Source organism: Zingiber officinale, chromosome 3B (genome assembly GCF_018446385.1).
Source record: "Zingiber officinale cultivar Zhangliang chromosome 3B, Zo_v1.1, whole genome shotgun sequence".
Taxonomy (NCBI): Eukaryota; Viridiplantae; Streptophyta; class Magnoliopsida; order Zingiberales; family Zingiberaceae; genus Zingiber; species Zingiber officinale.
The window spans coordinates 55,154,627-55,175,942 of record NC_055991.1 but is presented as its reverse complement, the minus strand read 5'-3'; the positions used below and the strand labels follow the sequence as shown (position 1 = coordinate 55,175,942).

At 36.0% G+C, this 21,316-nt stretch overlaps 1 protein-coding gene and 1 long non-coding RNA gene across 2 annotated transcripts in view; one reads left to right on the top strand and one right to left on the bottom strand.

Moving 5' to 3' along the window:
• LOC122056496 (proteasome activator subunit 4-like) overlaps positions 1-3,420 on the bottom strand; it is a 62,805-nt gene extending 59,385 nt beyond the window's left edge. Inside the window, 3 exon segments of the mRNA XM_042618474.1 lie at positions 2,368-2,480; positions 2,604-2,706; positions 3,172-3,420. Of these exon segments, the coding sequence (XP_042474408.1) occupies positions 2,368-2,480; positions 2,604-2,706; positions 3,172-3,332 (377 nt within the window). The 5' untranslated portion in view covers positions 3,333-3,420.
• A 4,457-nt stretch (positions 3,421-7,877) lies between these two features.
• LOC121968303 lies at positions 7,878-8,427 on the top strand. Its single transcript, XR_006108053.1, has 3 exons — positions 7,878-7,939; positions 8,037-8,105; positions 8,223-8,427. It is a non-coding gene; the product is annotated as an uncharacterized LOC121968303 (long non-coding RNA).
• The last annotated feature ends 12,889 nt before the right edge of the window (positions 8,428-21,316 follow it).

Sequence of the window (21,316 nt, the reverse complement as noted above, 5' to 3'; positions counted from 1 at the left end):
TTGTTTTAATGAAAAAATAAAATGAGTGTGAGATTGTTACTAATCATAAGATGGCCAATGAATTTGAGCAAATAAAAATATGACATCAACACAACCAGCAAGGCCTCACGGACACCTCACGCGAGGCACTGCTGCCAGGTGGACTCCTCACGTGAGGCCCCGTGGCCAAGCGGAGTCCTCGTGCGAGGCCCTGTGCCAAGGCTCCTCACTCAAGGCCCCATGACCAGGCAGACTCCTGACACGAGGCCCTATAGCCACATAGAGGCCTCGTGGAAGGCACCACACGGCGATCATTAAGTTCTTTTTCCAATTTAAAAAATAATAATATAATAAGAACTTATTTTTTTGCAATTTTAAAAACTTTTCTTTAATTTTTTCAAGCAATCATAAAGAGGGATAGAAAAATCTATAAAGCACTAGAGAAACTTTAAAAACCCAACATAAGTTAATGGTGTTAGATATGTGACTCAAGCTATCAATAGAAGGAAAGAATGCATAACTCTTAGAATCAAGTGGTGAAAGTTAAAGAATGAAAAATAAAGTATCTTTAAGGAGAAGATAGGAACACAAGTATTAAGAAAATGCATGACAACTCTAACACGAATGGGATAAGAAAATTTGAAAATCATGGCTAAGAGTATACTCGATGAATTAATAGGACAAACATCACCAAATCAAGAATATTGATGATGGAATGAGAAAATATTTTAAAAAAAAAAGTAGAAAACACAAAAAATCAATAGGTTTTTGTATACTTGTACGAAGTAAGAACTTAAAAAAATATATATACAGTAGCCCAAGAAGAGGTCAAGAAAGTAGTGAGGGATACCAAAAATGAAGCTTTCGACAGTTTAATACAAAAGAAAGTGAAAGGATATCTATAAAATAGGTAAACAAGAGAGGAAAACAAGGGATTTTACCCAAATAAGATGCATTAGTGAACAATGAGGAAATAAAGGAATGATGAAAGAACTATTTTCTTCAACATTTTAATAAAGGTCTAGATGACTAACTTAGTTTAGGAAACTTAAATAGGTCAAAGGAGTAGAAAAAATTAATTTTTAATCAAAAATCAAATTTCAAAAGTAGAACAAACATTAAATAGGATGTAAAATAGAAAAGTAGTTGACTAAATGATATTTCAATAAAGGTATGAAAGTGCCTAGGGAAGAAGGTATTGAATTTGATATTAAAAATGAAGAAAATGTATAATCAATGGAACATAAGTACTCTAGTTCCCTATACAAAACAAAAAAGATGTACAAAATTATGTGAATTATAGGGCATTAAGCTAATGAGTCATACAATAAAACTATGGAAAAGAGTGATAAAAATAAGATTGAGGAATGAGACAAGGTGACTGAAAATTAATTTGGATTCATATATAATAGAAGGTATACATCTTCTCGATAACTGATTAAGAAGTCTCAGAAAAAAAATGAGAATTACACATGGTATTTATTGATTTAGAAAAACTTATGACAAAATTCCAAAAAAAATTATACAAAGAATTCTAGAAAAGAAAGGTGTTAGCATAGCGAATATTGAAATAATTAAGGATATATATAAGGATATAACGACAAGAGTGAAGACTCTATATAGATTAACTTAAGCATTTTTTATAAAGATATGATTATCATTAAGGTTCAACCCTAAGTCTATATTTTTTTTACAATCATCATAGATTAACACATTAGCCACATCCATCCAATACATGTTATCTTGATACATCCAATAAATATCTCAATTAATAGAGGAAGAGGGAAACCAAAAAATATTTAGTTAGCAAGATAAAATAGAATAAAATACATTTAAATATAGATGATATAGTAGCGGATCGAGCCTAATAACATAGAAGGATCCATATAGTCAACCTCACTATATGAATAAAAGCTAGGTGGTTGTTGTTAGGCGTCAATAAACAATGGCAAATAACCAAATCAGAAGCTATAAGAGGAGATGGAACAACTTTGAAGGTTAACATTCCCAACATACTTACAAGCATTGTAATTTTCTTTTAGTCTTTGGAGAAAGGATTAGTGGTTGTTTGAGGATGATCCACCTGAAACGTCAAAGGATCATGGAGTAGGAGCTGAGGCTAGCAAACTACATTAAATCTCGGTATTGATGGTTTGATTGATTTTAGTTTATTTCCACTGTATTTTATTTGAACTAAGAGCTAATCCATAAGTGAGTGTTGTGAAGTCTTATTAATGACCAGGATGTTTGATATTCACCTCCCTCTAGTTTCCTCAGTTCAGTCATCTGATCTCCAACAATTAACACAAGAGAGAAATATATACAAACACAAATATAGAGATACAGAGAGTGAAAACCCAACATTATCAATTATAAAAACTATATCACCTCTTAAAATGTGTGATTGTCAAACAGTCGTAGAAGGGTCTCCAATCAATGCTTAATTCTAGCTTCTTTCCATGCTTCTTTAAAAGCTTGACCAAGACATTTCCCCATCTAACCTAATTGCGAGAAACGCAATACTAAAATCATGAAACACTTGCTGCCACCAATTAAACAAGAACATACTGAATCGCATTTCCTTTCAAAATCATAAATTTCAATATTATCATCCGCATCATCACCTGGACATGTAGTTTGTTCTGGGATGAATGAAACAAATCCAAACCAAACACCAGGAGCTCCCTCACGTCTTCTGGAGAAACTTCACTCTTTGCTTTAACGAAACTGTCAGGATAGGTTATAGCTAAAAGTCAATCAAAATCGCGACTTCAAAGCACTGAAATTAACAAGATTAGATAAAGTAATCTAACTCATCAAGATAAATGAAACAGTCATTGAAATCCACTCCGATGGGTTCGCATCAGAAGTAATTTAAAAATTAACAATATCGACAATCTTTATCAAACTAAAATTTTCAGAATTAGCAACAAGTAAAATTCAGTCAAGTTCTACGAAGGGGGGAAAGGATCGAAAATAATTAACCAGAAAGGATGAAGCTAAACTAGCAAAAAAAAATTTAAAAAAAATAGGCATATTCAACCATAACATAGCGAGTTCGCGAAACTTAAACGTTCATAAAAGTGAATATTAGAGCTCCAACACCAAATACAAAATGAACTGAACAACAGCACCGATCAAACCAAGCAAAGGACTCAGGAATTGGAAACGAAGAACGAGGAAAGTACTAACACTTCGATTACGGCGATCCACTTAAGGGTAGCAAAAACGGAGTCGGGGTCGTCCTGTCGCCACGTTTCCTTCACCGATCTCACAACGGCCGCGAAGGACTCCGTCTCCCGCCTCGTCTCGGCCGCCACCGCCGGAGGAAGCCATGCGTTGTAGAGATGCATCGCCTGTGTTCTGCTCCCTGTCGCTCTCACCGAAGCTCGGATTTGTGTTTAGGGATGAGGAGAGCAAGGTGGAGTAACATAAGTATATATATAACTTTCTTGGAACTTTCTTCTTCCCCAAGACACACAGAAGAGGATCGCATAGTGTGGGATCCGGTGCGCCGCGGGTAGCTGTAAGTCATACGGCCTAATTGCCAACGCACTCGACCGAAATCTGGATGCCAAAAAAACAGACATTGGAACTGCCATACAACCTAATATTTATCTATAAACTATTTTCAAAAATTTAAGAATAGAAAATTAAATTTTAAAATAAATATATAATGATATAGGTCTTCCAATCTAAATAAAAACAAAAGGAAGGTGTCATAATTCGTGATCGGGAAGTTTTCAGTTCCACAGATGTCTTCTATTGATTACCAACATTATGGTAAATCCAAAAGTATGAATTGTTTATCACTCTATAGTTAACATTCTAAAGTTATCTTTTCGTTGGAGAAAATTAATTATATAGTGCATTATGAAAGTATTTTTATCATTACACTATATAACCCAGAGCAATGTTCTAGATCTTAGTGATTCATTCCTAAGTGGCTTACCATCTTCATTGGTAGATCATCAGGTTTGCATCCAACTTTATATATAAATAATCAATTATTGTAAATATCTTTCCCTCCAAAGCTCTTTGAATTCTTTGCTTGCTTGAATTAGGTCTACTTAGCATTTTGAAAGAAAGAATGCTAAGCCTCGATTTACTTGAAAGGATAGAAATAAAAATTGTGAAAATATTTTTATTATGAAAAACTTCCTCTTATTTACTTTGTCAAAAATGTTGAATTATATTTCTTTATCTTATTTACTTAGCATGTTTGCGAATCATTTTTAATATATTTTCATCTGTCCAAATTAGATGCAAAGTAACGTTTTCTTCGTTCTTCAATTTTTCTCCCAATGTGCTCACAACTATGAACATGTTGTGCATTTGCAAGGTTGACTCGCACAACCATCGATGATGCCCCCGCGAGGGAGGACACCTCGAAACCTCACACGGCCACCAACAACGGCCTCGTGTGCGATCACGAATGACACCCCCCGCACATGAGGTGATAACACATGTTTTGTGACGCACTACAGTATTAAGCAAATTACCCAATCCTTCTACACTAATATAGTATAGGGAATTGTTCGAATCATCTCTTATAAGGAATGTAACCCACGAGTGATAATCTTAGGATCAATTATTAACGAATAAGGGTTTTGGGGGTTTGATGTTCAAAATGGGGTTTGATTTTGAGATGTAAATGCTCAAGACAAATAATGAAAAGCAATGCAACTAATCACATGGTAACTATACTAAGGTCAAGACCAAATGAAATGGACTCGTGGAAAGACATGTAACCCATTCTAAACTCAACTAATTTGCCAACATTCTTTGATCCAATGAACTAGCAACATAACACACAATTAAATGCTAACTAACAATGCAGAAATTGAACACTCTAAATTGCATTAACTAAAGCAATAGAAATGAAAGAGGATTTTAATCAAACACAACTTAAGCATCATTCAATCAAAGCTATGTGCGGGGTGCATGTTTTTAGAAAAAACTCCTTCCACCTCGTAACTACTTGACTGTCGACTATAAATTGACTCTAAGATTTATCTTCCATCACATAACCTAGGGATAGGTTATGAAGGGCACCTGTGATGAGCATAGTTATCTTTTGCTACAATCAAAGCTAAGTGGGGAAAATTATAATCATATAAAACTAAACTCTATTACAATTAATCAATAACCAAGTAGATCAAATCAACACATTGAAAAAAGCTTCAGGTGAATGGAGATGGATGGTTCAACGAGGAAGGGAATTCCCTTTCCTCTCTAGTGGTGGTGTGATAAAGATGTCGTCAGTTGAAGAAGATGGCAATGGAAGAAGTTGTGTTTCCTCCTTTTTTGTTCAAATATGTTTGTGAGATTGAAACCTCCCTTCGTGAGATTATGATCAAATCCAGATGAAGGAGAGTTGTCGGTGTTGGATGGAGGAGCTACTGTGAGATTCGGTGGCTAAAGATGGAGCTATAGTTGGAGCTTGTTGTGGGATGAGGGATGGAGAAGATGAAGTGGAGATGTCAGACTACTTTCCGATGATGGGAAACCTCAAGCTCCAAGAAGAATAGTCGATAGTGAGATAAGAAATGAGAGTGTGCGTCGGGAGAAAGATGAGATAAGTAAGGAAGGGAATCCCCTTTACCCCCTTTGGTGGTGCTTGTGGTGAAGGAGGATGATCGAAGCAAATGGTGGATGAAGTGGAGAGGAGGTACAATGAAGAGATTGGTGTATCAAGGAGAAAGATATCACGATTGTTAGAATGTATACTAAAAGTCTAGCTTTTGTATAAATATTTATTTTGAAATAAGAATCACATTGATCAAATGTCTGCATTTAGTTAAATGTAGTTGTCCATTTAATTTACATTGTAGATAACATGGTGTGTGGTGACACACAAAAGATCATGTAATCAGTTCCTTATAAATTATAAATAGAAGCTCACAACCAAGATGGATTGGGACAAACTATTGGAATGATTGTAGTATAATTTGGTATTAATTTATCTTGATTATAAAATTATACTAGTACACTATGTGTGTATAGAGCAGGATCATTTGAGGTTGTTCCTTTTATACTGACTACATAAAAGAACAAAACCTTTATTATTATGGATGTGCGTACTCTTAATCCCGATATAATAACAAGCACATGTACTTAGTATTTATTTCTTTAATTTATCAAAGGGTGAAATTTATTCGTTAAATCAATAGGCCCGATAAGTTGAAAAATAATATTATTTATATAGTGTGTTGTTGATTATAGAAGGAAAATGTGTCCTATTTATTAGGATGATGATGCCCCCTTAAGGAGCTCATAAGGATTGTCATGTAAACCCTGCAGGTGGACTTAGTTCCGACATGACAATGAAGTTGAGTAGTACTACTCTTGAAGCTAGATGTTAATTAAGTAAGTTGTTAGTAACTCATTTAATTAATGGGCATTCGATATCTTAAATACAGGAAGATTAATGCACTCATGATAAGAAGGAGCTCATAATGTAATATGGGATTGGTGCGGTAGTTCAATAATAACTCTTTAGTGGTATGAGTTATTATTGATGAACTTGAGTTGGGTGTTCGGGTCGAACACAGGAAACTTAAGCTCATCAGGAGGTCAAAACCAATTCCTCCTCTAAGTCCCTGTTGTAGCCTCTATGTATAAAGCCTCGCATCCACCCAAGTCATCCTTATGGTCGGCCACATCCTTGCTTGGTGTCCAACACTACAACAAAATTACTTTTCCGCAGCATGCTATTAACAGCGCACATTAAAAGCATGCCATTAATAGTATTATTAACGGCGTGCATATTGATGTGCGCTATTAATAACATAAATTTAAAGGAAAAAAAGATATTAACGGCACACATTAAATGCACGCCATTATTTTTATCATCCATTTATTATCAACAGCGCGTAGTACGCTGCAAATGGAACTACAAGAATCACGATTTTATTTCTCTTTCTTTTATTTCTCGTTCTTTTATTTCTTTCCCAAACCTGTCGCGACTCTCCACCTTCCTCGCGCGACTCTCTGCCCTCCTCGTCGCTCGAGTCTTCGCCGCCTCCTCGCCGCTCGAGTCTCCGCTGCCTCCTCGCCGCTCGATTCTCCGCCTCATCCTTGCCACCTCTCTCTGTCCCCCTCGCCGCTTGAGTCTCCGGCTCCTCCTTGCCGCTCGAATCTCCACCTTCTCCTCGCCACGAATCACCAATTGCAGGGCATTCCCACACAGGGGAACCAAATGGTGGCCTCGCAATTCACGTCGTTCGCCGACGAACCGAGGCTCGAGGAAAAAGCCGCGAGGTTCCCTTGCTTCGGCGTGAGGAATATCGTGGAGGCGGGAAAGCTGTCTAGGGTTTTGAGCAGCCAGTCTCTCATGTCAGCCAACAATGGAAAAAGGGTAACAATATCTGACGCGATAATGGAAAAGCCCAGATTTAGCGGTAGGGTTTCATACTCGTCTTTGCTAGGAGCTTCACCGATGTCAGATAGTTTGGTGATGATTGGTGCCGAGAGGAATGGGAGGAAGCGGAAAGCGGCTCCAAAGTGCCAAGGAAAAATCTCACCTTTGTCTTCCCCCAACATGAATCCTCCCAAGGTACCTACCAAGATTTGATCTTTCATTGGAATTTAGGGCGTTGATGGTGCATTAAAGGGAGAATTATCTTACCACAAGAGGTAATTTCTAGTACAAAGAAATGCAAACTGCACGAGGGCATGAGCAGAACATCAATGGTAGCCGGGAACTGGGAGAAGATGGCAAACCGTTTGAGCCGCCGAAGGATTACATCCATATCATGGCAAGAAGAGGGCAAGCCACCGACAACCACAGCCTAGCCGAGAGGGTAAGCAAAGAACACACTTTTCTGTAGTGATTTGCTCTTCTTATCTCCCTCCTTTGCTAATTTGAGCATGTCACTGTCTTCTTCACCGGGTCAGGAGAGAAAAGATCAGTGAGAGAATGAAGCTTCTCCAAAATCTTGTGCCAGGTTGCAACAAGGTAAAAAACTTTCCTCCTAGTAGTTTGGAGTTTGTTTACTACAAATAACTTGTTCTTGATCTAATGATTTCGAATCCATATGATTTTTAATTGAAAGGTGGCAGGCAAGGCTATTATGCTCGATGAGATCATCAACTACGTGCAGTGCTTGCAGTGGCAAGTTGAGGTAGAACTACAACAGAGGATCAATTTCTCTTCATTTCAGTCTTAAGTTTCAAAATTGCATGAACAACCTCTTGATATGTATATCCTGTGAGAATTCTATTTGATATGTTCAATTCAGGTGAGACCCTTGCTATAGATAGCAATGGAAGATGCAGTATACGATGCCCTTATCTATCCATTCTTATACAATGACTACGGTCCTGTTGAGGCAGGGAGAATGGTGGCATGCACTGCTGCTTGTTTGTGCCATGCTGCAGCTCTTCGCCCAAGCATGAGTCAAGTATTTTGCTCAAACTCTTTCTTGTTTCTCATTCCATTTATTGAACTAGTCTTTCTGCTTAATCTGTATCATTGTCTCCTATGTTCTTGTGCATCACTAGTTGTTTTCATTTGGAGATCAGAATACTGTTCAATCTCTACCAGGATCATTAGCTGTCGATACTTTGTTCCAATCAGTACATTGAGAACAACTTTGCTCGTGTTAGTATAATATTATGAAACTTTTATATGGTTCTCATTTTGCACCGGTTCTAACTCCGTTCTCATTTTGCACAGGTTCTAACTCCATCAACAACAAATCCTTAAAAACTCCATGTGAAGAAACCATTGAGATTTAAGTTGCAATCAATTCAGATGCCGTGAGATTATTAATAGTCATCAAGTTTTGTAATATTTATTCAAAGATATTATGTAAACAATAAAAATATGGTTTTGGACAATTCTGGTGTAATTAATTGAAATATATATATCAAGCAATATGTTTTATGGTGAATATTAGAGAATATTTTATGTCATTTTGTTTCTATGCATTAATGTGTGGTTAATTGAATCTTTGACCAAATTTTCACACACATGAATAAAATAAATAAAAATAAAATAAAACAATGATCTTTTTATTTTTTTTTAAATGTTAGGTATCACTTTTTCTACGGCGCGCTTTGCATGCTGCGGATAATATTTTCCGCGACGTGCGTTGTGCACTGTGAATAATATTTTTCGTGGCGTGCATTGATCGCTGCGGATAATATTTTCTGCGGCGTGCATTGCGCGCTGCGGATAATAATATCCGCAGCGCACAACACACACTGCGGATAATCTAAGACTTTCAGCAGCTTTTAATTGTGCAGCGTGCAATGTGCGCCGCGGAAAGCGAATTTGCACGCTGCGAAAAGTCATTTTTGTTGTAGTGCAAGCAAGGGGCTGACCACCCCTTGCTTGGTGCCCAAGCAAGGGGCCGGCCAAGATGGGTTTAAAAGTGGGTTCTTAATTTTTTAAATCTTTCTTTTGCAGTCATCTACAATGGAAATTTAAAAGAGAGATTTTAATTATTGTTAAAATCTTTCGTTTTTAGCCATTATCAAGGATTATAAAAGAGGATAGATGGTGTCTTAGAGGAAATAATCATCTACACAATTTCTATTCCTCTTCTATTCTCCTTGTAGTCGCCCCCCTCATATTCTTATTCTCCCCTTGCTTTCTCACATAAGGCCAGCGGCATCAAGAGGCTTCAACCATCTTGTGGTCGGTGAGTTGCAAGGAAGAAAGAAGAACAAGATGTGGTGTTCCTAGCTTTAATCCCTTGGTGGCTGAAAGTCTTAAAAGAAAGGACTTGGTGTTGGGGATCTTGCGACCGGCTTGAAAGGGGGTTGAATGGACGACGCCCCCAAATTAATCGTTTCCTACGTATTCGTTAGTTGCACAGCGGAATAATACAAAACTAAAATACGAATACAAAAGATAAAGACAAAGAAGGGAAATGCAAACTGTTGGATTTTTCGGGCCGCAAAAATCGCTTTTTGCGTTGCGAAAACCCCGAAATCCCCATGCCACCGGATCCGTGCGAAGTTTATAAAAATAGTAAAACTTTGAGTTTCTCTAACCTAGATCTACACCAGATCTACAAAAGAAAAGAGGTTACCCTTGATGCAAAGCCCTTCGCGTAATCCCGCTCGTCCAAGGTTCGCCGGATCTCGAGAGTATCAAAGTAGATACTCCTCTATGTGTATCCACATAAGCAAGAGATTGAGAGAAACCACTAGGATGTGCTAGCACCCTTGATGGTCTCGGCAAGGAGGAGGAGAGGGAGAGAAGAGAGAGCTTGAGGAAGAAGGAGTGAATGAGAATCAATTCTCACCTTGTGTAACTACCAAGTGGCCGGCCACTTTAGGCTTATAAACTCCCATGGAATATCAAGAGTCAAGTCTCTTGATCTCCTCCATGAGGTGGCATTTGGTCAAATCAAACTTGACCAAATGAAGAAGCCTTGATGATGTGGCATTGGTCAAGTAAAAGTCAAGTCAAAACTTGACTCTTCATCTTCCTACTTAAGTCAAGTCAAACTTGACCACTTCTCTCCCTTGGTTGATCTAATCTAACCATTGGTTCAAGTCAATTTTAATTTAATGAATCTAAGTCCAAATTAGATTCATCTAACACATGAACCAAATTGAGTTCAACTCAATTAGCCTAATTTGGCTTACCCTTAATCCAATTTGGTTCATCGCATGGACCTAATCCTTTAGGTTCATCAAATGAACATAATCTCCATCTAATTGCCCTTTGTGTGTGACCCTATAGGTTTTTATAACGTTGGCAATGCTCCTAAACTCATTTAGAAGCATAAGTAATGAGCGATATCTAGCAACACATCATTACTACCCAAGTTATAAGAATGTTGAGATCCAACATCACCTTGTGACTACTAATTGTCACTCCTCACAATATATGATATTGTCCTTCTATCCTTGACATCTAGATTGATCAATATGAGGCATATACCGTGTCATCCTCTAATCAATCTAAATCTTGAACTCCAAGTAGACTCACTCAATCAAATGAGCTCAATATTTCATATTGACTCATTTGGGCATGACCATGCACTTAGTGGTCTCACTCTATCAAGAATATCGATGTCACTCCTGTCATATAGGAGGGATAGATCCCATCTACATCACTCACATCCCTCCGCATAATTTGTTACATACCCAGTAATCGCCTTTATAGTTCACCCAGTTACGAGTGACGTTTGTTGAAGCCAAAGTATGTAACTCCTTATGTAGGGAACCATGGTAACTTCAGGTCCAAGGACTAGTAGTCAAACTAATAACCACATGAGAAAGTATATGACACTCATATAACGATCCATGATACTTTCTCATGGTGGGTCATTCAGTATACATTCTCCAATGCATACTCATGTGTCAACTTGATATCTCTATATCTATGACTTGTGAGATCAAGTCATCTAGCTGACCTACATGCTAGTCTCGTCGCATTAACATTGTCCCTGAATGTTAATACTTGACTAGGAATGATTAAGAGTAGTGTTCTCTATATCATCTCACTATCGGTTCAACTAACCGAGTGATATAGGTAAGAACCCTCTACTCAAGGACGCTATTATACTTAGTTATTTGGCACCAATACAAGTAAGTATAATAACCAAAACAAATGCCTTTATTTATATACAAGAATATGATACAATGAGTCCATACAACAATCATCAAATGATTGGCTCTAGGGCTCTAATTAACACAAACCAATACACGTCAATATAACGTGGTTCGGAGATAACTTGATCCTACTCCATGGTTGTCTGTAAGGTGGACGATCCTGATCCGTCGGTGGATTAGACTCCGGCAAACTCCGGCTACTCAAGCAACTCCTTGAGGGTGGAGAATGTTAGGATGTATACTAAAAGCCTAGCTTTTGGTATAAACATTTATCTAGAAATAAGAATCACATTGGTCAAATATCTATATTTATGATAAATGTAGTTGTTCAATTAATTTATATTGTAGATAACATGGTGTGTGGTGTCACACACATAGGATCATGTTATCAGTACCTTATAAATTATAAATAGTAGCTCACGATCAAGATGGAAAGGAACAAACCATTGGAAGATCGTAGTGTAATTAGGTATTAGTTTGTCTTAACTATATAATTACACTAGTACACTTAGAGTGTATTGAGTAGGACCATTAGAGGTCGTCTCTTTTATACTGACTTTATAAAGGGGCAAAGACCTCAGTTATTATGGAAGTGTGTGCTCTTAATCTTAATATAATAACAAGCACATATATTTGATATTTATTTCTTTAATTTATCAATGAGTGAGATTTAGTTCGATAAATCAATAAGCCCGATAAGTTAGGAAATGATATCACTTATAGTGTGTGTTGTTGATTATAGAAGGAAACTGTGTCCTAGTAATCTAGGTTGATAATGTCCCCAAGAGGAGCTCATAAGGATTGTTATGTTAAACCCTACAGGTGGACTTAGTCCGACATGACGATGAGGTTGAGTGGTACTACTCTTGGACTAAGATATTAATTAAGTGAATTGTCAGTAACTCATTTAATTAGTGGACATTTGACATCTTAAACACAGGGAGACTGACATACTCATAATAAGAAGGAACCCAAAATGTAATTTGGGATTGGTGCGGTAGTTCAATAATAGTTCTTTAGTGAAATGAATTATTATTGATTAAATTAAGTTGTGTGTTCGGGGCGAACACGGGAAGCTTAATTTCATCGGGAGACCAAAACCAATTCCTCCTCTCGGTCCCTATCGTAGCCTCTTGTATATAGAGATTTATACCCACCACATACCCACCTTCTTACCCATCCAATGGGGCCGCCCAAGCTAGCTTGGAACCCAAGCTAGGGCCGGTCAAGGCCAAATGGATGAGCCAAGTTGGTGGTCGGCCAAAGCTTGGGTCCCAAGCTTAGGTGGCCGGCCACTAAAATATTTAAAAGGATTTTTATTAAAATTATTTCTTATGTGGATATCATTGTTTTAAACGAGAGTTTAAAAATTAAAAATTTCCTTTTATAGCTTTCTACAAAAGATTAAGAGAAGAGATTAATCTCTTTCCTTATTTGTAGATTAAAAGGATGGTTTTAATTTTTTTCAAAAACTTTCCTTATTTGTAAATCATTACATGTTTAAAAGAGAGTTTAAAATTTGAAATCTTTCCTTATTTGTTGATTAAAAGGTGGATTTTAAATTTTAAGAAAACTTTCCTTTTTAACCATGTTCATGATTTAAAAGAGAGTTTAAAAATTAAATATTCTTTTTTATAAGTTTCTACAAGAGATTAAGAAAAGATTTGATATCTTTCCTTATTTGTAGATTAAAAGAGATTTTAATTTTTAGAGATAACTTTCTTTTTATCCACATGTTTAAAAGAAAGATTTTAATTTATAAAATTTCCTTTTTATTAACCAATCATGAAGGGATTAAAATAATTGGAGAAATTTTTATAAATTTCCGGAAACAAATTAGGAAGTTTTGATTCTTGTTTTAATTAAAACTTTCCTTGATTTTGGGCTTGAGGTGGCCGGCCATTGTTATTAAGAAAAGAAAATTATTTTTAATTAAATAATTTTTCTTTTTCATGGCAAAAGAATTAAGAAAGTTTTTATTAAATTTCCTTGTTTGCCAAGATCAAGGATTATAAAAGAGGGGGTAGAGGAGGCTTCAGGGCTAATGACTCTATTCTATTTTCTCTCTCTTTTCTTCCTTGGTGTGGCCGACCCTTCTCCTTTTCTCTCTTCCTCTTGTGTGGCCGAAATCCTTTATCTCTTGGAGCTTGGAGGAGGTGGCCGGATCTAGCTTGAGGAAGAAGAAGAGAAAGCTTGCATCCCTTGGAGCTTGGTTGGTGAAAAAAGTTCTTCATCCTTTAGAAGATATGCTTGGCCGAAACTTGAAGGAAGGAAGAAGAAGGTGCCTTGGTGGTTCTCGTCTCGGAAGATCGTTACCCACACAACGTCCGGGATTAGAAGAGGAATACGGTAGAAGACCTAGAGGTTTTTGTTTGCAAAAGAAAAGGTATACTAGTATTTAATTTCCGCATCATACTAGTTTTATTTCTTTGTAAAAATACCAAATACAAGAGACATGCACATGTCATACATAATTTAGGTAGGATAATAGTAGGATGTGCTAACTTTGTGGATGTAGGATCCAACTATTATGACTTATAGATATTGTGTATGTGATTGGACCCTTGGACATGTCAAAGGCATTTTATTGTGTGTGCATGATTGTATTATAAAATACAGCAGGAGCTGTATTTAGTTTTATTAGGATTTTATTTTTTTTTATCTAGATACATGTACATTCCTTCGAGGAATATAGGATCGAAAAATGTAAATTTCTATTTATGTCGCGGATCGAATCTTGCAAGGCGTGGAACCTTTTGAGGACCAGAGGCGCAGCGGAACAAGGAGCAAGATGGATGCGACAACTAGACCCGGTGGCGGTGGCCAAAGATGGCAGCAGCTAGGGTTGGCGACACACGGAGGACAGCAATAGATAAAAGCCATAATAGTTGAAAATTAGTTTTTCTATTTATTATTTTTTATGCTGTGCTGTGTGTGCTTGTTAGTATGCATGTTAAGTAGGCTAGCATAGTCAAAATTCCTCACTTTAAATAACTAAGTGGGAGAGAGATTTATTTTTAAATAAATCCCACGGTCTCTATTACTGGTTTATAAGTGATGCAACAAGCTTGCGCGTTGGCTCTGAGTGCCTTCCTCCATATCGGATGAGCTTGTTTGGGATCACTAGCTTAAACTTCCATTTTGGATGACTATAGGAAGTTAATTAAGAGCGTGTGATCTTCCCCATCGGAAGGGGCACAATCTTATTAATGGACTTAGTGTCAAGTAATGGTATACACTTAGGCACGTCTAATAGTATCCTCCCCATCGGAGTCACTGCTATTATTTGTGTGACCGAAGAAAACCAACTATTAATTTGTCAAATAAATAGGATGACAAGATAATAAAATTAAAAACTCCTCTTACAAATGTTTGATTTTGTATACATCCACACTATCGTGGCATACAAAATTCAAGGTGTTTGAGGTAATTTTATTTTGTCATAAAGATTTATTGACAAGATAATTAATGGGTAAAACCCTCCTCTTACAAATGTTTAAATTTTGTATACGTCCACACTATCGTGGCATGCAAAATTCATGGTGTTTGAGGTGTTGGTGAATTTAAATAATATTGTTTGAGGAATCAATGTTATTTTAAATTCAAAAAGTTTTGACCAAATATTTGATCAAAGACAGATCAACTATTAATTTTATTCGTCATAAAGTAAAAGTTGACAAGATAATAAAATTAATGGATAAAATCTCCTCTTTGATTTTGTATACGTCCACACTATCGTGGCATACAAAATTCATAGGGATTTTAAAGAATTGATCTTGACCAAATATTTTTGTGATTCTTAGGATTTAAAATGTTTGTCAATTCCCTAATTGTTATACTATAGAAAAGACTTAGTAGTCCCAATTGTAATGATTGAAAATAGGACTTGGACATTAAGGTAGACTGTCTTCTTAGAACTAAGAACAATATAAGTGTATTTAATTCATTAGTTGAAACATGTTTAGTGGTGTTATCTACCAGAACCTGGAGTGTAGATACAGATGTCATTAATCATGTCCGCAATTCATTGCAGGGTTCCAGGAAATCCGACAACTAAATGAAAATAAAAATACCATCCACATGAGCACTACTGTAAAAGTGGCAGCTGTTGCAGTGGGAGATGTTTATCCTTTGATAAGAATAAAATATGGATTTTAAGTAATTGTCTTTACATACCAAGTTTAGAAAGAACTAGTTTTCAGTTTCTAAACTATTCAAAGAACTTGATATTCTGCATCTTTTAATAACAAAGTTATTATTAAGAAAAATAGGGAAGTTATCTGTTCTGCTACGTTGGTTGGCAATTTATAAATCCAATAACTCCCATGATGCAACAAATGGAAATTAGTAACACATCTTCTAAAGAGAAAGCAACCTTCGGAAATGAACCAATTATATCTTTGGCATCTAAGGCTAGGTTATATTAACTTGAGTAGGATTCATTGGTAGCTGATGAACTTTTGGGTTCATTAGTAGTGGAAATCTTTTCAACCTGTGAGTCTTACTTGGAAGGAAAAAAAACCAAAAAGCTTTTAAGTCTAAGGGGTATGGAGCCAAAGATATATTGGAATTGGTTCATTCTGATTTGTGTGATCCTATGAATATCCAAACAAGAGGTAGTATCAAATATTTCGTCTATTTTATAGACAACTATTCAAGATATAAATACATTTACTTAATGTGCCGCAAGACTAAGTGCTTTGATTAGTTCAAAGAGTACAAGGCTGATGCGGAGAAACGTTAAAGTAAAAGTATCAAGTCACTATGGTAAGATCGTAGTGGCAAGTACCTCTTGGGACAATTTAGGAGTTACTTATCAAAAGTAGGGATTCACTCCCAACTAATTGCACCTGGTACACCCTAACAGAATGGTGTAGTAGAAAGAAGGTATATGACTCTTATGGAAATAATTAGATTGATGATGAGTTATTCAAAAAATTACAAAGTTTGTTTTAAGGATATACTCTGAAAAAGAAAGTGAACATAGTACCTTCCAAAGTCAGAACTCTCTACTCATATAGAATTGTTGAATAGGCGTAAGCCTATTTTGAAGCATATTCGGATTCGGGTAGTCCAGCACATATGCTGAAGAGAGACAATGATAAGTTGGATAGGAATTCACTTGTTTGTGGGTTATCCTAGAGAAATGAAAGTAGATTTATAGTCTTAAAAATTAGAAGGTCATTGTTAGCATCAATGACTAATTTTTAGAAGAGGACTATATAATGAATCACAAGCCCATAAGTAAATTTGTTCTTAATAAAGGACACGTCTAATCTAGTACCAACTGTATAAGATGAAATATCACAAGAAACTGTAACACGTATCATAATTGATACACAATTATAGACAGTGCCTAATCGTAGTGGGAGGGTTGTCAAACAACCTAAAAGATTCATGTTTTGGGAGAGTATTTTGGACTTGATCCCAAATGAACATGAGCCTGATCCCGGACATATGATGAAGCACTCCAAGATAAAGATGCAGCATCTTGGCAAAGAGCAATGAATACAGAATTAGAATATATATATTCTAATAAAATCTGGAAGCTTGTAGAACCACCAGATGGTGTAAAAGCCATTTGGTGAAAATAAGTCTACAATAGGAAAAGATGGATAGACAGGAAGGTAGAAACTTTCAAAGCAAGGCTTGATGAAAAAGGAAACTTTTTCACTGGTAGCCATGTTTAAGTCTATCCGGATTCTTTTATCTATTTGGCAAGTGGATGTCAAGACAACATTCCTTAATGGAAGTCTTGAAGAAAGCATCCATATAAAGCAACCAGAAGGGTTAATTGCAAAGGGCAAAGAGTATCTTGTGTGCAAGCTCAATCAGTCTATGGACTGAGGCAAAGTTTCAAGGTCTTGGAACATCCGGTTTATCAAAGTAATCCAGACATATAGATTTATTTGGTAACTGGATAAGTCTTGTGTATACAAAAAGTGTGATGGAAACGTGGTGGTATTTCTTGTACTATACGTAGATAACATTTTTGGTAGTTGGAAACAATATCAAAATGTTGTCAGAAGTAAGGGTATAGTTATCCAAACAATTCGATATGAAGGACTTGGGAGAATGTATATATTCTTGGGATCAAAGTAATAAGGGATCGCAAGAAAAGAATATTTTACTTATCCCAAGCTTCATATATCGAAAAAAAAATCCTTGCTCGTTTGAAGCATGCAGAACTCCAAGAAAGGTTTCTTACCTTTTTGGCTTGGAGTAGCTTTATCTAAAGAGATGTCTCCGAAGACATCAAAGGAGATAGAGGAAATGAAGGCAGTTCTTTATGCTTCGGCTGTCGGAAGCCTAATGTATGCTATGCACGAGATCAGAAATCTGTTTTGCCAAGGGCATAGTTAGCAGATATCAAAGTAACCCTGGACAAGGACATTGAACTGCAGTAAAGCATATATTGAAGTACCTTAAAGGCACTAGAGATTATATGCTAGCTTACAAGGCAGTTAATTTGGTCCCTGTGGGTTGCATGGATTTTGACTTCCAATCGGAAAGGGACAATATTAAGTCAACCTCGGGGTTTTGTGTTTACTTTAGGAGGTAAAGTCATAACTATGGAAGAGTGATAAGCATAGGTGTTTTTCTAGACTCCACCATAGAAGCTGAGTATATGGCAAGCCTCTGAGGTAGACATAAAAGTTGAATGACTCAATAACCTCAAGATAGACTTAGATATGATTTCTGGTTTGTCCAAAGATTATTACAATTTATTGTAATAATAGTGGTGCAGTAGCAAACTCGAAGAAACCATGAGTCTATAAAGCAAGTAAACACAATAGAGCACAAGTACCACCCAATACGAGAAATTGTATAAATGAGGAGAAGTTGTTGCTGCCTAGATTGCATCAGATGATGACTTATAGATCTTTTCACTAAGGCCCTTAAGGCAAGAGCTTTTGATGGGCATGTTGAAGGGTTGAGATTCAGATGTATGACAGCAGATATAGCAGCTTAGTCTTTTAGTATAAGTGGGAGAATGTTAGGATGTATACTAAAAGCCTAGTTTTTTGTATAAACATTTATCTAGAAATAAGAATCACATTGGTCAAATATCTATATTTATGATAAATGTAGTTGTTCAATTAATTTATATTGTAGATAACATGGTGTGTGGTGTCACACACAGAGGATCATGTTATCAGTACCTTATAAATTATAAATAGTAGCTCACGATCAAGATGGAAAGGAACAAACCATTGGAAGATCGTAGTGTAATTAGGTATTAGTTTGTCTTAACTATATAATTACACTAGCACACTTAGAGTGTATTGAGTAGGACCATTAGAGGTCGTCTCTTTTATACTGACTTTATAAAGGGACAAAGACCTCAGTTATTATGGAAGTGTATGCTCTTAATCCTAATATAATAACAAGCACATATATTTGATATTTATTTCTTTAATTTATCAATGGGTGAGATTTAGTTCGATAAATCAATAAGCCCGATAAGTTGGGAAATGATATCACTTATAGTGTGTGTTATTGATTATAGAAGGAAACTGTGTCCTAGTAATCTAGGTTGATAATGTTCCCAAGAGGAGCTCATAAGGATTGTTATGTTAAATCCTGCAGGTGGATTTAGTCCGACATGACGATGAGGTTGAGTGGTACTACTCTTGGACTAAGATATTAATTAAGTGAGTTGTCAGTAACTCATTTAATTAGTGGACATTTGACATCTTAAACACAGAGAGACTGACACACTCATAATAAGAAGGAGCACAAAATGTAATTTGGGATTGGTGCGGTAGTTCAATAATAGTTCTTTAGTGGAATGAATTATTATTGATGAAATTAAGTTGTGTGTTCGGGGCGAACACGGGAAGCTTAATTTCATCGGGAGACCAAAACCAATTCCTCCTCTCGGTCCCTATCGTAGCCTCTTGTATAAAGAGATTTATACCCACCACATACCCACCTTCTTACCCATCCAATGGGGCCAGCCAAGCTAGCTTGGAACCCAAGCTAGGGCCGGCCAAGACCAAATGGATGAGCCAAGTTGGTGGTCGGCCAAAGCTTGGGTCCCAAGCTTAGGTGGCCGGCCACTAAAATATTAAAAAGGATTTTTATTAAAATTATTTCTTATGTGGATATCATTGTTTTAAAAGAGAGTTTAAAAATTAAAAATTTCCTTTTATAGCTTTCTACAAAAGATTAAGAGAAGAGATTAATCTCTTTCCTTATTTGTAGATTAAAAGGATGGTTTTAATTTTTGTCAAAAAGTTTCCTTATTTGTAAATCATTACATGTTTAAAAGAGAGTTTAAAATTTGAAATCTTTCCTTATTTGTTGATTAAAAGGTGGATTTTAAATTTTAAGAAAACTTTCCTTTTTAACCATGTTCATGATTTAAAAGAGAGTTTAAAAATTAAATATTCTTTTTTATAAGTTTCTACAAGAGATTAAGAAAAGATTTGATATCTTTCCTTATTTATATATTAAAAGAGATTTTAATTCTTAGAGATAACTTTCTTTTTATCCACATGTTTAAAAGAAAGATTTTAATTTATAAAATTTCCTTTTTATTAACCAATCATGAAGGGATTAAAATAATTGGAGAAATTTTTATAAATTTCCGGAAACAAATTAGGAAGTTTTAATTCTTGTTTTAATTAAAACTTTCCCTGATTTGGGGCTTGAGGTGGTCGACCATTGTTATTAAGAAAAGAAAATTATTTTTAATTAAATAATTTTTCTTTTTCATGGCAAAAGAATTAAGGAAGTTTTTATTAAATTTTCTTATTTGCCAAGACCAAGGATTATAAAAGAGGGGTAGAGGAGGCTTCAGGGCTAACGACTCTATTCTATTTTCTTTCTCTTTTCTTCCTTGGTGTGGCCGGCCCTTCTCCTTTTCTCTCTTCCTTTTGTGTGGCCGAAATCCTTTCTCTCTTGGAGCTTGGAGTAGGTGGCTGGATCTAGCTTGAGGAAGAAGAAGAGAAAGCTTGCATCCCTTGGAGCTTGGTTGGTGAAAAAAGTTCTTCATCCTTTAGAAGATATGCTTGGCCGAAACTTGAAGGAAGGAAGAAGAAGGTGCCTTGGTGATTCTCGTCTCGGAAGATCGTTGCCCACACAACGTCCGGGATTAGAAGAGGAATACGGTAGAAGATCTAGAGGTTTTTGTTTGCAAAAGAAAATGTATACTAGTATTTAATTTCCGCATCATACTAGTTTTATTTCTTTGTAAAAATACCAAATACAAGAGGCATGCGATTTTAGTATTTCGAATTAGTTTTCGATGTTGTGTGCTTTTATTTTTCTTTTCCTTGTGATTTGATTGTTCTTTTTGGTTGACCTAAAGTTATTTAAGGAAATTAAATATTAGCTTTTCTTAAAAGGCTTTGTCTAGGCGGTGGTTATTGTTCCCATATCCAAGAAGGTCATGTGTCTCGCCATGCAGTCCTGGAAGCCAATTTTGGAAATTAATGTTTAATGGAATTAATAACCTAGGTGATTTGGATTGAATGTGTTAAGTTCCGCAAGAGATCCAAGTCTAAACCTAAAAGAACAAATAAATTAAACTTTGGATCAAACGTGTTAAGTTCTGCAGGCGATCCAAGTTTAATTTAAAAGAACACATGGTAGCTAGGAAAAGGTTTAGACCTTTGTATAAAATTTTTGTACAGTGGAACCATTAGGTTTTCCGAGTAGCAACCAACAGAGAAACCTCACCACAACTCCAACCAAGAACACTTGGACACAAGAGAACCTTGAGCACTTTGGTGACAACTAATTAGGCTTTAAC